Source organism: Rhipicephalus sanguineus, chromosome 1, assembly GCF_013339695.2.
Source record: "Rhipicephalus sanguineus isolate Rsan-2018 chromosome 1, BIME_Rsan_1.4, whole genome shotgun sequence".
NCBI classification, from domain to species: Eukaryota; Metazoa; Arthropoda; class Arachnida; order Ixodida; family Ixodidae; genus Rhipicephalus; species Rhipicephalus sanguineus.
The window spans coordinates 242,742,019-242,761,817 of record NC_051176.1 but is presented as its reverse complement, the minus strand read 5'-3'; the positions used below and the strand labels follow the sequence as shown (position 1 = coordinate 242,761,817).

The window sequence follows — 19,799 nt, the reverse complement described above, 5'->3', positions numbered from 1 at the left end:
ACCACAGCTCAAAAGCCAGCATTGCCTCAACACAATAAGCATTTTCATACAGTGGCATAATCAGCCAACTTGAGCAGCCTTAGAGTGCGTGGAGACAGATGACAGACACTTTTTTTTTGTGAATGGAATGTCCAGCTTGACACAATACAGGTCGAGGCTATCAATGTTGATCGCTTCGAAAATGTCATTGACAGTTTTCAACACAGATTAAAAAAAATAGTAATAAAGCAAAAAGTCACCAGTTCAAAAGAAAGAGTACTCTATCAATAGAGTACCATCATAGAGGCACAGAGCACACACAGCTGCTACAGGTCACTGGTTGCGAGGCGCTGACTACTGGAAGATGGACTTGATTCGGGGTCTAGCAGACGCTCTGAGTCCGACGTGTGGCCTCGTAGCTCGACGGAAGGTTTGGCTCAGGAATGACTGGCTACGCGAGATGCCTTTCGCTGGGGTTGCTAAGGCCTGAAGGCCCAGATCATTGGACACTGCAAGCTCAGGCGGCATAGGTAGGTGCTTACGTTGTGGGGCGGTCTTGGAGCCAGACACCACCGTAGTTCTGACAGGCTGTGGCACTCCACCCCTTTGGTATTGGCCCGGTTTGCGGCCACTATTGTCCCGGACGTTCGCATCAGCACCTGCATTTTTCAATATGAAAAGCAGCAAGGTAAACCTTGTTTTAAGATGGTTTGTCTGGCCATTACAAGCTGAAAAGATAGGAAGTATCAGCAGTATCACGACAAATATCAGACGCAAGAGCGTGCATCATGTTATTGTCACCAGAAGCGTGGGTATAGTATGAAAAGGCCCAAAAACCAATGCCTGAAAAAAAAAAAAAAAAAGCAAAGCATGCAAATAACAAAGCCAAATACAGGATAAAGGCTGTTTAGTGCTTCTATTTGTATATTGAACATTTAAACACTGACTGGCATTAAGAAATGCTGGTTTGACATTAGAGCCATGCTAAAATCACAACAAGAATGCACCAGAATGCTGCTTGAAGAGCGTTAGACATCAAAACACCACCACAAAAAAGACGAAACAAACTGGTTTGAAAAATTGCCATGCTGAGAAGAATAGGAGTTTGGCCTTCAGCCCGCTGGTATCTCTGCTGGATACTCTGCTGTCAGAAATGAATACAGCTAAACCTCAATACAATGAAGTAAACTTTTTATGATTTTATGTTCTTGCAACACCATGTGTTTTAAAAACATATTTTTCAGCAATTTCAATAAACTGCAAATAATTATTTAAAAATATTTAATATTTAAATGAATCGTGGTTGGTTCAATTGCCTAAGTGAATAAATTGAAACTATTGCAGGCGCCAGTGGTACAATGGTTAAATTTCGTGGAAGTGGTTTTTTGCGCATACGCCTTTCGAATCATGTGTCCCATGGCAGAGCGGCAACTGGTATGCCACCAGGCAGCTGTGTTAGCATGAAATGTAAGTCCTTCACTTGCAAGCAATCTTCAGGAAAAAAGGATGTCACCTCGCCAACAAGGCTAGTATCTTGCAAGTGATCTCCATCAGTGAGAACTAGAGCATTGCCACTTGTTTTGGAATATCACAGAATAGAAAGAAGCTATCCTCAACATGCTGAAGAAAATGACTAAAGTTGACGTTTTTACGACAAACAAATGCTTTGGGTGAGTAGACAGCTGGCTCCTGAAACAATTTTCGAATCTGAATAGCTGACTGACATTCCGGAGATCCTCACCATAAAGTCATGCAAGTGCTCTAAGATAAAACCCTCACAAGACTTCTGTTTAGCCAATACATAATGGCACAGGTCGGCAAAAAAGTGGCAGCTCACTCAGACTCACTCAAAAATATATTCTGCTTTGAGGGCTCACTCAGACTCAGACTCAACAAAATTTCTCTTAAGTGGACTCGCTCAAACTACGACTCACTAAACTTTTTCTCAACCGGACTCACTTGGACTCAAACTCACCAACATATTACTCAGCCGGACTCACTCAGACTCCGACTCACAGCTTGACTTGTGTCTGAGTGAGCCTGAGTGAGTCGAATGATGACTCCGTGAGCGTAAAACTAGCTTTTTCCGATCTTTGTGTCAATGCTCTTTAATGCCAGTATCTCACATAATTGGTGCTCTACGATGCACCTCTCGATCTTATACCTTCAAATACGAATTATCAGTAATCCAGTAAGGACATTTTTTTATGAAATACCCGACTGACACGAGATATTTTTACCAAGAACTTTCCGTGAAAGAGTTTACAGGGGGGGGGGGGTCATGGCACCCCTCGAAATTCACGCCTCTGACCAATAAATATTGAGGTGGTGCATGAACGTGAATATGTTGAAATATGCGTGAATATACTTGAGTACAAACGTAAGCCGTTATAAAGCTGACAGTAATGCTTAAGATGTGTAGATAGGACCATAGGTTGGATTTAAAAGGTGGAGCTCACTCGGATTCAGACTCGCCAATATTTTTTTAACCACACTCACTCGGACTCATACTCGCTAAACATTTCCATAACCGGACTCACTCGGACTCAATCTCACCAAAATATTACTCACACGGACTCGCTCAGACTCAGACTCGTGGGCCGATCTGAGTCTGAGTGAGTCGACTCATGAGTGAGTTTGCCGACCTATGCATAATTGTGACTGCTGCACGATGATGCTCAATTTTTGCACATACTGGATGTAAAATGCCACGAAGCAAAAAACTCGGCAGCCATGAAAATCTGCCACGATACTGGTTGTTCTGCTTCCACGAAGGCCACACCAGTGGTACAAGTGCTTAGAGTTACTGTAGCTTAAAGGGACACTAAAGAGCAAAACGATTTTTCTCATATTAGTAAAGTACTCTTTACCAAAAACACCACCAAAAACACCACGCGCTTTTTACCAAAAAAACACCACGCTTGCTGCAAGAAGACGCTTAGTAAGCGAGAAAACACGCAAAAACAAAATTTGAGTGGCGATGCCACCTTGAAGTTTCCGCACCCTTCGCTGCGACGTCACGTTTTGACAGCACCTGCTAGGGACTACGTAGTTCCCAATTGGTAAAACTGAAGTACACTGTCCTCTGAGGGAGCCATAGACCATGTTGGGGGTAATTTTTTAAGCCAATGGCGCCAAAGTATGATAAATACACATTGAAATTCGTGAAGTCACGCGGGGAGATTTCGGCGCGAAATTTAAAAATGAAACTTTGAACTTTTTCTCCTCTATTAATAAACCTCTGATGGCGAAATTAACGACAGAGTTCTCAGAGCACAATTTATCGATCTAAACCGATTCACCGTTTCTCTTTAGTGTCCCTATAAGATCCTTTCGGAGCCAATAGTGGCTCTACAAATGCGGGGCGCAGCGAAAACATTGAATTGTCCAAGTGTAGACAATTATGCATGACAACACTGAATGATCATTGTGGCAGAACAGTGCAGAAAATGGGACAAAGAGGACACAGGACACAGCTATGTCACACCTTTCATCTCTGAAGCTCCAGCGCTGCGTCCTGTGTGCTCTTCGTCCCGTTTTCTGTGCTGTTCTGCCACAATGTTCATGAACCAACTAGCCCACCTAAGAACCCCTGTGCATTGCATTTCTTCTACATCGGGCACTTCTGCGCCTTTCATCTCTCAAACTCCAGCACTATGCCCCGTGTGCACTTCGTCCCGTTTTCTGCGCTGTTCTGCCACAATGTTCATGAACTAGCCCACCTAAGAACCCCTCTGAATGATCTTCATACTAAATTATGTGCAAGTGCACACAGGACTTGCTTATAATGCCACGAGCATAACATTAGATAGTATTACACAGTATTGATACTGGCAGGCTTGTATGTGGCGTTGTGTAAAGAAGACTAGGACAAGATCGCAATGAAGACGATGAGGTCGTACAGCCAGTGATCGGACCAGCCTGACATTGTGGTGTACCGCTAGGTAGAGGTTTCTGTGTGCTGCTATTACAATGTAACACAACAATATCAAGGAGCACTGAGAAAGACAGGAGATACGACAGCTCTCTTCACAGAGAGTAATGGCAACAACTACATGTTGTGGGCTACAAGTTCTCTAGCTTGTAGCTCCTGAGGTTGCATGGGAGAGTTTTTGCCATTTCACCAGCTCTTGAAGGCCACATTTTGGAGCAGCACTGAAGCAGTTTCCCTCATTTCTAGCATGGATTCAGCAGCTTTCCCATCACAGAAGCTGGGATTCCTGATAATGTACTGTCGGCCGCAAAAGTTTGCGGGATCTGCAGCGCGTGGCAGAGTGATGGAAAACTGCACTGCTGCACCACCTACCGTACATGGCATGGTGTTGAAGCTATCGACCGTGGTCTTCGCAATTAGCTCCTCCAACGCACTGTTGCCAGAACTAATCACGGGGGCCCTGTCCGATAGCCTCAACACCATGCCATGTACGGTAGGTGGTGCAGCAATGCCATTTTCCGTCACTCTGCCACACACTGCAGATCCCACAAACTTTTGCGGCTGACAGTAGACTAATTTCAAGCACGAGTTATGGTCCGCCTAAAGAACAGTAGACTACATACAGCAATCCTAACAACTGCTTTGCATAGTTCCACGGCTTGTCCACCAGGCAGCACAACGTACCGCGGTCCAAAATGTGTGATGAAGCCATAACTGCGTACTTGTACAATGTGAACGTGCTGCCGCAAGAATTTTTCGATAAGTGCTGTAATAAGGAAGTTAAGGGTTATTGAACAACCCGCTTCAGCTGGTTTCGGTTTCTCGCTCGACTTTGCCATCCTTCTTGGCTGCCAGGAGGGGGAGGCGTAGCACGCTGGCATGACTACACCGACATCGGCAACGTAACACAACGTCAGCGATTACGTCATCGGCACATAGCCAACGACTGAGCAAGGCTTCTCCCACGCTTGTGGTCAGAGCGGTGCAAGCGGCACTAGGATCCCCCTAGCGGAGCGGTGAAGAAGCAGGGTAAATGCACGATTCAAACCTTATCACCGCAGGGCCAAGCCACCGTATCGTAGTGCAGAGGACCAATCGATGAAGTTGGTGCAACGTAATGTAGCCCATGGGCAATATTACATCACAGGATTGGACAGGCACAGGAGAGGGGTTCGGGAATTGTTTTTCGAAATGGAGCACCTGCGCATGCGGTGCTGTGATATTCATAAAATGTGATTGTCGCAGCTGTCTGCATGAATTGGCGAGCTTGTTTGGGAGGTGTAAAAGAAAGTCAGTGTGTTTACTGGCCCTTAAAGGGACACTAAAGGCAAATAACAATTTATGTCAGAGTGAAGGCTCAATGTATGACAACGTATAAAACAGCAATATTACCAACAGCAGTGCCCTACTTACCGAGAAACTGAGCTAAATGTATCACACGATGAGCGCCACGAGCGGCACATCTTGGAAATGATCGCGATGACGTGAGAGAGTTGACTACAATTAATCACTTGTAATCAAACTAGCTGCAATAAAAAAAGAACATTCCATGCATCAAGAGACGTAATAAAATGCTGCTTGTTCGTTTCTCTTTGATTCATGGAAAAAAGAGCCTCTTTGGCATTGCCACGGGGAGCGGCGTGCGTGGTTCAAAGGTTTCGTTTTCACAGAACTGCGCTTCGCCCGGCACCCTGCTTCGCTCACGCAGTCGTGTCTCAATGGTAGTTTCGGTATCGTGTTCTGCTGCGTGTGTTTTGCGCGCTCGTGAAAGTCGCTCTGGCAGAAAGTTCGACAAAATGCCGCATGCATGTGATATTGCCGGATGCCCGTATGGCGCACGCCGCCAGTGCACGCCGCTGCGCAGTAAAGGCGGGCAACGTTGGGCACAGCAGCAGTGACGCGAGATACACCGCTTTCAGGCGGGTGATTTGAAGTGCGCTAACGCGATGAGGACCATTAAAACGTGATTTTATTTCAAATAAGCACTTCGTTCGCACAAAAGTAGCACTACGAGGTTTCTGGACAGTTATTTTTCAACAATCAACGTCGACTTAATATTTATCTTTAATGTCCCTTTAAGGGAGCTTTCAGTTGAGGGAGTCCGCATTTGTCCACTGAAGCCTAAGGCTCTTGCTACGACTAAAAAAACTAGATTCTAAGGTCAAAATAATCAGCTTTTAATCAAGAGAAAAATTTACACCATTATGTAAGTGTGTGAACAGAGTATGTCATAAACGAGCACTTAAACTGCCTTCAAAAGCCGTGTCAAATCACGACAGCAACAAAGCCCGTGCTGCAACAATACAATGGCCGTCTCTCCAAGGCGTGCCCTCACCCACCTCTGGAGAAGGCACCCGCCGAGACATATGGCTCTCACGCACGATCTGGAGAGATCTAGAAATCAACGGGCCAAAGACTATGCGTTCGCCACCGCTAGACGTACATCCGGAAACTTTATCGCTTTTTCCCAAGCCTCCACTGTGCTGTGAGCAGATCAATCATGTTGACTCTCAAACCTGGGTGCAACCCAATATAAGCACGCAGAGACTGGATGAGAGGGGTGGTTTGGTAGGTCAGTGAAGGAAGAAGTTTGTGTAACGATGGTGCTGTTCGGCCAGCCCGAGAAGTGTTGTGCTATGATGAAGCGCCGTCAGTCAGTAGGTCTAGGAAGAAGTGCTGAGAAATGACACCGTGCGGTCAGTGAGAGAAGTCTACCAGACATTGATGCCGACAAGAGATATGTAATCACCGGCTGCCAAAGGGGCACCACTGGTCTGTGCTATAGTCATGGACAGCTCACGTGCGTGTGAGTTTCCAGAAGCTGGGGACTATTGGACTGGACAAGAGACAAACTGTGAATATGAAAGGACTATAAGTGTTCTTGAATACAGTGATGCTACCGAGGACTTCTGATTTGGAGCAATTTTTGGAGCAGCAAAATTTCCGTTTTGGAGCACTTTGGAGCAGCAAAATTTTCATCTAGGAGCACTTTGGAGCAGATAATTTTGCATCTGGGAGCACTTTGGAGCAGCGAATTTTACATCCTGGAGTGCAATACAGAAGCATATTGCATTAACATTCAAGCACCTGAGTATTAATATGGGGCTCTTATGAAAGCTAGAAATATTTCGATTCATTGCAAATCTCATGGAAAAAATCATCTCAGGAGCATAGGCGTGCGCACCAGGGGGGGGGGGGGGGCAGGGGGAGAGGCCCCCTCCCCCCTAATCACCTATGAGGGGGGGGGGAGCGCGAAACCTGCCCCGTACATTGACCCTTGCAATAGCAATTATATGGACACTCTCGGCGGATTTTCGCCGTCGCCGTTGCCGTAATTTTCCGTATAAAGTCCAAATTAATAACATCACCACGCGCATTCTAGCCGCGGGTAAAAGCTCGCGAGCGCTGGCGACGAACGCGGCTGAAGCGGAGATTAAACTAGCCGGCCGTCTGTCTCCGCCGCACGGACAGCGCATGAGATAACATCTTCCCGCGTGCGGGCCTGCCGTCGATTGCTCATCAAACAGAGAGGAAACGCCCCGCCCGTCTTTCGTAAGGAGCATGAAGGGACGCCAGGGGAGCGGAAGGGGGGGGGGGGGGGACAGCATCTCTCGAAGGGCGCAGTCGCTTGCGCGCGCGCTATCTCAAGGCATCAGGAGACGACTCGTAAACTTGCTGTGCTCTCAACGCTTACTTCGCGTTTAGAGAACTCGGAGCAAGAAAACGCTTCGGTTCCTGGAGGGGCCATATTCCCTTAAACCAGCGTTTTGTTGAGTTACGCGAGATCGGATCCAAAAGAGTTAGCTGCTAGTCTTACTTCGTTTCACAATACAATTTTTTGGTATCGCATTCATTACTTCGCTCTTAAGCGAAACTGAGTTTTTTTTTAACCGTTTGCTATTGACACCCGAAAGCGAGGGGCGGACATGGCGTAGCCGCTTCACTGTGGGCCGTCAGCGACGGGCCCGCTACTGACAGCTGCGCATTTGCGGCTGCTCCGACCAGGAGATATGATTTTACTAATGAGACGACATTTTTAAAAAAAGCAAGCAAAAAATTCGAATAGGAACCCTAGCACGTGAGCTCGAAAGGGCAGGGCCTTTTAAGGGGTATTTACCGCAGAGTGATTACAAACTCGGACGTGCTGGCGGAAGGAATTACGAAAAAGCTGTTCTGGATGAAGATCCATGGATAAAGTATATCTGAGGAAAAGTGTCAACGCGTTTCCACCGTTCGCGTGCTCTTCCATAAACGCGAAGCAAAGAAAATTCGATATTGTCCCATATATCTACTGCGAGCGATCCCAGATTTCATTCCGCGATGTCCGGAAACAGAAGTGACAGACATTTTAGCGGCACTCATGTAGTTATTACTGAACATTGCTTTCCTTACGTGCCGTGCGACGCTTGAAACGAGCTATCAGCAGCGTTTCTGGAACAGACGACGTCCGCCGATGAATCGCCGTCGCACTTTCTCGCTACCGGTATAGGCCTAGACGTCACGAGCCTCTGCGGAGAGCGCGTTTTGCTGTCGAGCCGACTTGCAGAACAGAAGCTGCGTCGGCACCGTGCATGACATCGTGGCTTACTCGGAACGCACGCGCGAGCGCTATTTATTCAGCGGAATAATTCTTGGTCCATGATTGCGACTTTATTGGCAGCCCCAAGATCGAGCTGCACATGTTCCGACGCGCCGGCGGTGCGATTTCCGGTGATAGACGCCCCCAAACCCGAGACTTTGGCGCAGTTTGGCGCAAATTTCGTCGATATTATCAGGATGGCGCAGTAAATACAATTTGGCGCACTTTGGCGCAGTTGGCGCAGGAATGGAATCACTGTGAATATTCCTGAGCGCCCTGTATATTTGAGCCCAATTCAATTAATTGTTCCCCATTGTCATTAAACCCCTCTCGAGTTGTATTTTGATTCAACCAGCCAAGTGTGCATGTATGTGAGATGTTTGTAGTGCCTTAACTGAAAATATACTGTTCTTGTGTTAAAAAATAAAAACTCTTGGCTCTGACTCTGTCTTTGGACCACAACTGGCACTTGCTGGTGTGCTAGAAGGAACTACATTGAAACCTCGTTAATTCGAACTTGGTTATTTTGAAATCTCGCTTAATTCGAAGGATTTATGTGGTCCCGTATTTTTCAATGTAAATTTGAGTGCATAATTTGAAGCAGCAGTCAGCACGAGCCCGGTTAATTCGAAAACTTTGTGTGCCACATGCCAATTCCCAATCCCGATTTCACTGCGTATCCGTGGAAACGACGGCCCTTAGGAGCCACAAGGCAATGCAAGGTAGCGATACTAATGAGTGACAGGTGAAGCACCCCAACCTCACTGCTGCCACTGGAAAAAAAACAAAAAGTGGTCTCGTGGTTTGCTGAAATGTGCGCCTGCTGAAAAGAAGACGTGCTTCACTGCAACACCGCAGTGACACGCGAGCAGTATGTAGAATGCTTATCGCAACGTCAGCGATAAACATTCGGCGGGTGCTCCGACAATTTGCACACTTGCACTGCTGGCAGAGGTGCCTGCAACACCTACTTCAGAAACTCAGTTCGAAAGCTTAAATGTTCATGTTTTCCAGCCAGAACACATAGCGAATTCCGTCACACTGGCCATTATAAAATTCTTGATTTTACCAGAAAGAAGTGGGCATTTGGTCGCATCATGTCGCGCTGAACCTGCAAGGAGCAGGTGACATACTGCCCACATGTCCCCACTGTGCTGCAGTGAAGCACGTCTTTTCCGCAGGCGCGCATTTCAGCTGACCACGAGACAGTTTTTTTTTTTCGCAGGCCGCAGCGAGGCCCCCCATTTCCGCGGGTTTGCGGCAAACGTGGGACCGGGTATTGCTGGAAAACATAACCCTTGAAGCCACAAACTAGCAGGCACAGTAAACGACCACCTCTGATTACTTTCCGTAATTCAAAGTTCCTTGCACCCTGCTTTTTGCATGTTTCGTTAATTCGAAACCCACTTAATTCGAAGATTTTTCACAGTCCCAGCGACTTTAAATTAACGAGGTTTTACTGTATCCTTAAATTGTCCGTGCTCTTGTCGTGTGTTTCGGGGGACCAATGCGCCAGCCCTTGGAATCTGCTCCGTGACTGCCTCCCATTAATGAACCCGCCACCCTGGTATAGTGGTTATGGTGCTTGACTGCTGACCCGAAGGTCACGGGATGCCACAGTGGCCGCATTTTCGTTAGAGGGAAAATGCTTGAACCCCAGGTGGTCAAAATTTCCGGAGCCCTCTACTACGGTGTCCCTCATAATCATATCGTTGATTTGGGACGTTAACCCCAACAATTATATTATCTCATTAACAACGTTGGGGCAGTGTAGGATTAGGGTGCAGCACACCTAATCGCTGACAGCCACAATCTTGATCAGCTATGTGCCAATATCGCCACATAGCCTGGCAGCAGCAGCAATGCACAGGCAACAACAATGCTTCATTTAATGTTTCAATGTACTAAAAAAAAGTTTTGAAGGAAAGAAAAAAGCATGAATGTGCTCTGAGAAGCATTCGGGCCTCTATCTTGTTTTCACACCTCGAGGTGACAGAAGTGACAATGCTATGTTGCAGTTTTTGTTAAAAGCTTCAGTGGAGACCGTGTAGCACTGATACATCTCCCTTGAACAATGTTCCTTTGAAGCACCGATGCACCTTCATTTCAATGAATCTTTGGTATGAACATGTGACGTGTGCTATGGAAGACTTGTATATTTTTATGAAGCACAATGTGATGCTGTCAAATGAGGGGTGAAAGTAAAGACAAAAAGGAAACGGGAGAGGAAAACGAAAGAGCGTGGAAATGGAAGCGCCCATCCATTATTTGCCTGTGCACAGTCTAATCTGTGACCCATATTTAGTAGCCATGTTTCATGATCTATCCCAACAAGTACTCCAACAGTACATTGCTTTAGGTGTGACATGATTCATTACTACAAAAAGTACAGGCAAGTAGTCAGGCTTCTGCTTTGATGTGTGATCCTCTTAGGCAAGTTGAACCTAAAGCCAAAGGCAACTTGTACATATTGGTTACTCGGTGTTTTCCATCCTCAGTATTGGATCTGTGAAACATACAAACAACCAAGGCAATCACAAGGACTGCTATAATGACATTTCATTACTGGCAACCCGTAGTGCTATCTTGAAAATTACTTCAAAATAATGCACAAAAGTCTAAACACAGAAGTTGCCTAATACCTTACCGTAAGCACGCAGCAACTCTGCTATGTGGTACTGGTTGAACATGTAGGCAAGGTGCAGTGGTGTGTAGCCCTGGAGACAACAGAAAAAAAGGTAGATGGAGAAAATGCATAAGGCAGTCAAACCATTTGTTAGTTTTGGTGACAACAGAAGATAATTACGCTTAAGCTTCTGGCAAGTCCCATTGTGCTTTTAGCTTAGTAGCTAAAGTTCTGATGCTAAGTGCAGTTCACAGGTTTGGTTTGTGACATCAGCAGCCACATTCCAGTGGGGTGCGAAGCAAGAACACCCATGTGCGGAGTTTTTGAAAAATTTAGCAGGGTGGAAGTGGGCTTCAGCCGTTTGGAGCAGCTCAGGGAGCAGGAATAATGCTGTTTTGGAGCAGCTTTGTAGCGGTAAAATGGGAGTTTCGGAGCAGCTTCAGCGCAGGTTTGGAGCAGCTTCGGAGCCTCAAAAAGTGTGTTTCGAAGCGATGCAAGTTAGTTTTGGAGCAGACTTCTCGAGTGAAACATGATCGTTAATTGAAATTTTTTATTTCTGGTTAACACAAAAATATTCCAGTGGTTTTTACTAAACATTCAATACTGATGAGCCCACCAGACTTACCACGAATTAATAATATGCATGTACATATGATCCCATCACTAAAACATCACAGCTGACAGAGCAATAACTTGGATATATAAGCAATGCTCTTCATCACTACAGTTGACTAGACCTCAGACAAATGAAGAATATTCATATTAATAAAACAACGTAGCTGCGATGAACAACTGAAGACTAGAGATAAGATAATAAAAGTTACCTTCATTCTAAACCTATTGACACTCTATAAAATGAATTTTAAAAAAAGTCACAGTTTCACCACAAGGGCGAAGCAATGAATGCAATAGCAACAAATTATAGTGTTATACGAAGTGACGATGGCAGCTAACTGTTTTGTATCCGATCTCGCATAACTACAGTGAAACCTCGGTGATACGAATCTCACGGGACCACCAAAAATATTCGTATCATCCGAAATTCGTATCACCAGAAAGCATGGAAAATTAGCATGCGACAAAAGAAACCTGGCGTACATTTTCATTTATTGTTTTTCAGGGCCGCAGCAACGTCAGGAAGAACCCTGAATGATTGTCTGTCAAGTTTTTAGATGTCGGCAATCATAACAGCACTCGTAAATATACGGCCCGTATGCGCGTATTTAATTAATGAACCAGGTGCGTTGTGACCCGTGACAGCAGTAGCCCCTTCCAAATTTTAGTATGCTTTATTGCATGACACCGGAGTACTGCAGCGAAAGTAACAAAAGAAGCGCTTTGACGCAATGGATCAAGACCATAAAATTACAGAACCACGGTCTTGTGTTATCATTGTCTTATCGCGGAGGTGTTGGGGATGTTTTTTGGGAGATTTACAGGTGAGGTAGACTGTCCCATGAGATACGGTGTCGACATGCAAAGATGGGGAGAACGAGTGCAGTGACTGAGCAAGCAGGCAGAGCAGGAAAGTTCCAAGGAGGTGACCAGTGCCATCTGTTGCATAAGCCATTAAATAATGAAAGCAACTACCGTGTTCCTGCGGCAGCATTTCCTTGTTCTCGAGGGAGCATTTACAGGAACAAACCACCACCGCCCCTAGTGCCATTTGGCATGTAAAAGGGCTACCGACTGTTAAAGGGGCCCTCCAACACTATTCAACCCCCCCATTTTTTACTTGCGGGTTGCGTAGACTGATGGCTGGGAATAATTTTAGGATAAGTCTAAGCACCGATATCAAATTATTTAGTATTTTAATCACGCGTCGAAGTCCCTACATCGCTGCTGACCGCATCAGCGCGTAGTGGCGCTTGCCAGAACTATTGCGGGCGGAAATGACGAAGATGAGCGCTGGCCTATGATTGGATAAATGTAACGTTAGAAGTAATAACGGCGTTGCATCAAACTTGAGATTACTATTGTGTTTCGTTTTTCTTTTCTGTGCTTTTTCAGTGAACTCCAAATAGCCGCCGTCGCAACAAAAAATATCACTACAACTACAAAGTACGACAGAGGCGCCGGTTGCCATTTCGCCTCTGGTTGCTCTGGCTTTTTTTTTTTTTTTTTTGCCTGCGCCGGTCGGATGTCCATATGAAACGCTTGCCCCTCTTCCTTCTTTTTGCGTCTGTACGTTTGTGAGCTGCCTCTTTCCGCATGTGCGGTAGGCTCATGATTGTTGTTGAAACGGTGCAAGTAATCCTCTTCGTTGAATTGTTGTCGCTGCACACTTGTAACTCGTCGGGCTGCTCACCGAACAATCCGCGTAGGGGCGACCGTGTTTAACCGCCCATGCCGCTCCACAAATTCCCTTCTCAGAATGAGAAGAGGGAATGACACGGAATGTCGTTGTAAGGAACAGCAGACAAAGCCTCCCCAGCCTCGCTTCGAAGACCGATACAGTATAATAATTGTTGGGGTTTTACGTCCCAAACCATTATATAATTATGAGGGATGCCGTAATGAAGGGCTCCGGAAATTTCGACCCCCTGGGGTTCTTTAACGTGCACCTAAATGCAAGTACACGTGCCTCTAGCATTCACGCCTCCAATGAGAACGCGGCCACCGCAGCCAGGATTCGATCCCGCGACCTTCGGGTCAACAGTCGAGCATCATGACCACTAGATTACCACGGCGGGTTTTGCTGGATAGAGAACTGTATTTTCAAATATATCCAAAGGTTTAGTTCCCAAGGCATTAAAAAATATAATAGGCTAGGAGAAAAAAAAATTTTGCATCTTGTTGAAAAACTGGTGAACTGCCCTAAAGCCTTTTTAAGACTATATTCTCAAATGATGCACTTCATTTTTAACATTCCTATGGCTTTTTTGTCATTGGTCTGAACATGGCTCTGAGGCTGCTAAACTGCCATCATTGCTGGTATACCAGCCTCAGTGTGACACATGATAAAAGCAGAAAGTGAAGCAGAATGTCTAAAAATGGTTTTTTTTTTTTTTTAGAATGTTTAAAAACACAGGCCCTTAGACCTTAGATCGCGAAACTTATTTCAAACATAAAAATAAGTTGTGCGAATTTTAATATATATGTTAAAAAAAAACTATGCTTCTTTGCCTGTACATTCCACAGTAAGTTATGCATAAAACAGCACACAGGAAAGCTTTCTTTTTGTTGCTTTAATCTTTTCCCCCAAAAACGTGGCACCAAAAAAAAATTTTAAAAAAGTGACCCACAAGGACTTATGCGCATAGTACAGTAACATTATCTGACCAGAAGAAACAGTGATGCTTCCTCACACTGGCTCTATGTAGGCAATTTTCTAGCCTGTATTTTGCTGTGTTCCTTTCATATTTTATTTCTGAAGGCACTGGACTGGCATTTATTGGCACAGCACTGTACCAGCCTCCAACATCTTTCAACAGCACTTACACAGAAACTTTGTAGGAGAATACTCTATTCATAAACCCTTAGAAAAATCAATAACAAAAGTTTTTGGCTAAAGCGGGGTTAAGGCCCCATATATGTTAAATGATGCTTAAAACAATTGGGAGACAGAACTTATTTCTTTCTTTCTTTTTCTGTGGTAAGCAAAAAGAGCCAAACATGGTATAAAAGTTGTGGGATTTTGCATGCAAAAACCATGACATGATTATGAGGCTCATGCATTTCTGTGCACTGATACTGCAGAATACAATGAACTGGACTAACTGTGCCGCGCAGCCACAGGTTTAAACAGTACAGCCCACATGATTACGGGAAGATATACCCTAGGTCATCCATGTAGGTTAATTTTCATGCTGGTTACAGTAGCATATTAAGATGGTACAAAAGTAACGACCACCAGCACCAAGTTACTAAAAAGTGTCTTCTTTCACCAAGCACCACGCATGGTCTAACAATGCAACTTGTCAATGTTGTCAAGCCACATGCAAAGCCAACTTTACAACTAAAATGTCTTAAGAGCCCATGGAGTGAAAGCTGCATCAACTTACCCCCTGGTGAAGTTGCCACACATGGGACAGGGAGGCAAAAGAAACAAGAATTGAGAAATGTAAGTACATAAAACAAATCATGACTTATAAGTTTTGTGCATGACCACAACAAATAATAAGAGAATGACATTATGAATACTCTGCCTGCAAATAGTCATTATAAATTGAAATATATACAATGAAGGTAAACAAAATCCTGAACGCCCTTTGTCATAGCTCACTTTGTTGCATATAGCACGAGAGACTTCTTTAAAAGAGCAGAGAAGCACCAAGAAAGTAGACCATAACATGCAATGACTGCATCAACTTATAAATAGGCTAAAAAAACATGTTTATACTCCTGCCACAGGGGTACAAAAAATGCATTATTTAGTTAGAGCTGTAAATTCTTGTTCTTAGAAGGGTGTCACACATAAAGAAGTTAACAACATACAACCCGCGAACAAATGCATCTTACTGTCTTTAAAGTAACCCATTCACCCATATATTGCATTCGTGTGCCGAAGGTTTATGAGCCAACATATTTGTCACACATAAAATTAATGTTAATCTTTCACAACAATGTACCGTTTAAAAAATTTGCTTGGAATAAATCTGTTCACTAGTACAAGCTGCACAAATTATAGCAAATGGTTACCACTGAATGTGCAAGTGGCTGCTTTTTTTTTTTTTTGGCTCAAGGAAACTTCAGCAGCTATAAAATAAAAATTAGTAGCATTTTGTTTGATGTAAGATTTGGACAGTGCATGGTGATGGCATTTGCAGAGTACAAGCCAAAGTTTATCGAATTGTAGACATACCACTGTTGTCATTTCAGAGCTTAGATCACTGGATGGTGATCGTGCTTGCATGGTTTCAAATAGGGGGTCACATGGCCTTCCCCTAGGGGGAGCCGCGCTTCAATAGTGAGTGCAAGTCACACGTACGCATGCCCTCCGTAACAGGCAATATTTGGAATGTCACTGACCATGGTCTAATGCGGAGCACGCAATGCCACAGCTAGAGATGTACCGCAAAGCGAAATAGAAAGAAGAAACAAGAAGGTGGGCCTTGTCACGTGAACATGCACGCTTCCTCGACTCGAGCACATAGGCGAATGCAGGGAAGGTGTGGCGCTTACGGACACTAGCCGAGGCAAAGGGGGAGAGTGTCTCAGTTCTAATCCTCCAATAACGAATTAACTTCAAATGTCCTTTGGGTAAAATGCTCCCTAGAAAGTTGCGAAACAACTTCCAGTGTGTAACCAACATCTGCAATGGGGCTCTTTAAAGGGGCCCTGCAACACTTTTCCAGGTAACCATAGAATGGCTTTATTAAAGCAGTTTATTGCCTCACGAATCAACCACCACAAAAATTTTTGTAGTGTTAGCTACACTGGCCTAGCCGGAGCCGATTTCGCGTGGATCCTCATGAGCCGTGCTGCGCATGCGCGAGGATCAGTGATGTCACACAGCTGGCTCACCGGAGCCGGCATCTCACGCGCTCTCCGCCACCGCCGCGCGCGACTCGCCGCTGCTGGTCTGCGCGTTCGGGAGGAGTGGCGTCGTAGCCGCGGCAGACACACTGGCGCCGGCGCGCGCGCAGACTCCACCACCGCCGCGCGCGAATCGCCGCTGTCGGTCTGCGCATTCGAGAGTGACGTCGTAGCCATGGCAGACACACTGGCGCCGGCGCGCGCGCAGCTATTCGCCTTCGCTGTGCAGTCGCCGTCTGACACTGCGCTGTAACCGCCTGATAGCGCCTCTGACTGGCGTTTGCAGGTGGGTAACGCCATGGAGAAGGAGAGCGCAAATGCTGCTCAACGGCGCAGAAGAGCCGAGAAGCTTATCTCATCAGATCCCGAAGTAGTTGCCTGGCAATCAGCGGTTCAGCGTACGAAGAATGAACAGAAGAAGGCTAATAATCATAGACAATAAGGAAAGCTAAGACTAATCAGCCGAACCTTTGCTAACGTTACGTATATCCTGGCATAGCCGAGCTAAGCCACTGCAAATTTTTGGAATCCGTCAAGTGCGAGTAAAGTCACAGAAATTTGTCGCCCGCTGTAACAGCCTTAACTGCCTTTTCTCTTCTCTCGTCCTGAGTGTGCTGGAAGCTAACAGGGAGGGATGGCACGGGGGAAAAAAGTTACGTCACGTGCACGTCATGATGTTGAGCACTTTTTCTTTTTTTCTTCGAATGCGCGGCTTTCAGTGTGATCGCGATCGCGCGAGCGGGCACGTGGCGACCTCCCGCGGCGGTCGCGGTAACTATGCAGCTCACGATGCTCAAATCAGCCAATGGCCGTGAATTTGGTTATATGGCGCGGTCATTTGGGTAGATGGCATCATTTGTCTAGAGAAGAGGGAACGATTTCTAGCTGAATTGAGAATTAATTGTGAATTCCAGGCCGCGTGCTGCACTACAATGTTTGGCTCACGTGTTCTGAGAAGCCTCGACTACCGATCGGCAGCGTTTTCTGACCATGTTGAAAAAGTGTTCTAGGGCCCCTTTAACATAGAATATTCAGATACAGACCGACAGGCTAAATGAACAAGTCAGTTTTGCAAGGTTATGATTACTATGTTCAGATTAGGATCTGTTCGAAACTATTTGTCCAGGTTAGAGAACAAACTTCGTTGCGCTGGTCAAATGAGAAAATTACTGTATTTCACATGCATTTGAAAAAAAGGAGGGTGCGACGTAAAAGTTTTCCAAGTCAGGCCACATTATACAATTAAGCTTTCCCCAAGAGATGATACAGATGAAACACGATGTCCGCCTCAGCAATAACTCAGAGCCGAGTGTAGGTAATTGTAGATTTTTAATTAAAGTGCAATTTAAATTAAATAATTAATCGAGCAAGCAATGTCAGCTCACTTTCCTTTCAGAGAAAAGGAATCTCAGATCACGAGTTGCTTGGGCGCATCAGAAATTGAAGAAGGAAATTTCGGCTTCTCCACATTAATTACCTTTACTGCACAAATCTCTGGTGTCGTTTCGTGTCTGCCCCAAGTGCTCCCTACTACAGGGAACCAAAAATTGCACGTGGAAAGCAACCAAAGACGGTCGCCAGCAAACGCTCATCGCGAGACGAATGCTAGGCGGGCCCGTCAGCGACTGTCCACAGCCAACGGGCGTCACAAAAGAGCACTTACATGCTAATCCGACGAAAGGGCGCGCCAGTCCGCAGCAGATGGCCGCGGGAGGAAAATCGACGTGACGAGCGTGAAGTGAGCGCGCCAGGTTGGTGTGAAGGATGCCCAGGGCAGCCGTCACCGACGCACGCAGAGGTGAGAGGGGGGAAAAAAGAGGAGGAGGGGAGGACAAAAGACAAGTGAGCGTCGTCCTTGCACAGACACATAACAAGAGGTAACCACTCTTTTCTAAACGAGCAAATGTGAACAAGCGGCACACGCCGCAGAGCTGTGATTGCACCCGGCAAAGGTGATGACAAATGGACAAAACAAGCGCGGGAGCGTGTAGTGTGCCGTGCAAAATGCTTCGTGCAGCGCATGTTCTGCTGCCTGTTTCAAGGTTGTATCGGCGAGTATTACATACTCGACGAGTAAACGACAGCCGGCGCTTTCATACGCTGAAACCACTTATGTTCCATATCAGGGGCGTAGCCAGAAATTTTTTTCGCGTGGTTGGGGGGGGGGGGGGGGGTATTCAATATGTATGTTCGTGCGTGCGTTTGTATGTGTGCGTGTGTATATACGCAAGCAAAACTGAAAATTTTCGGGGGGGGGGGGGTTGAACCCCCCCCCCCCCCCCGAAACATCTACCTCTAAATTATCGTGACTACTTGCAAGATGCTAAACATACGAAAAATAAGCGCAAGCACTGAGAGCGTATTCCTCGATTGCCGTAATCTATATACATAGGGTCAACGACCGTCTGTACGAAGTACAAGCTGTCACTGGTGATAAACCCGACAGCACTGCAGCGGCTAGTTATACAGGTCTCAGTAGCGTGCTCATAACCGCGCCAGGGGTTTCCGTCGCGCGAGCTTACAAAAGCGCGACCGCCACGGTCAAACGCCAGGGCAGGGTGCCGCGCTCTCCGTCAGCGGTGGCCGACGAGAGGCTGACCCAGAGCCGAGGCAAGCCTGGGAACAGCGCGGGGTCTGGAGCGGGCCGCCCAGCTCAGGCCCGGAGTCACGCTTGGGCCATTTACATAGCTTATTTGATCTGCATGTTCAAACACGGCTTCTGCGCGAGCCTCGCCGCCCGAAAACAGCAAAGAAACGCGAGCCGTGTCCTCCTGCCGAGACAACAAAACATCCCGGGAGATGCGCGACGGCCGACGCGGCTTGACACACACGCGGGAGGATTCCCCCCGACGCTGGCAGCGGTTTTTCCACCGTCCGCGGCTGACAGCGCTCCTCTCCGCGGGGCCGCCGCCTTCTTCCGACAACCGAAAACACCGCGGCGTGCGTTGTCACGACTGGCGTGACGCGGTTCATTTAGAGGAACAAGAGGCGCCTGCTCCGGCCCCGACGGTTTAAGACTTGCCGTCTTTTGAGAGCTCGGCAGCTGCGCACACTCGGCGCGTGAAGCGGCGGGGAGACGCGCACGCACCGACCCCCGCTTTGGCAGCACTATTTCCAGCAACGGGATACTCCGCCGTCGCATTGTTGTTCCAGAAACGATTGCTAAGCGGAGGAGGAGCGCCACGCTGAAACCCCTCTCCCCC

At 46.5% G+C, this 19,799-nt stretch overlaps 1 protein-coding gene across 1 annotated transcript in view; it reads right to left on the bottom strand.

The window, feature by feature from the left end:
* Window positions 1-232: 232 nt before the first annotated feature.
* LOC119375438 (uncharacterized) overlaps window positions 233-19,799 on the bottom strand; it is a 114,984-nt gene continuing 95,417 nt past the window's right edge. The window contains exons 10-13 of the mRNA XM_049412612.1: window positions 17,982-17,985; window positions 15,123-15,205; window positions 11,140-11,209; window positions 233-638 (exon numbers count right to left, since the gene is read on the bottom strand). Of these exons, the coding sequence (XP_049268569.1) occupies window positions 334-638; window positions 11,140-11,209; window positions 15,123-15,205; window positions 17,982-17,985 (462 nt within the window). The 3' untranslated portion in view covers window positions 233-333. The remainder of the gene's footprint in view (window positions 639-11,139; window positions 11,210-15,122; window positions 15,206-17,981; window positions 17,986-19,799) is intronic.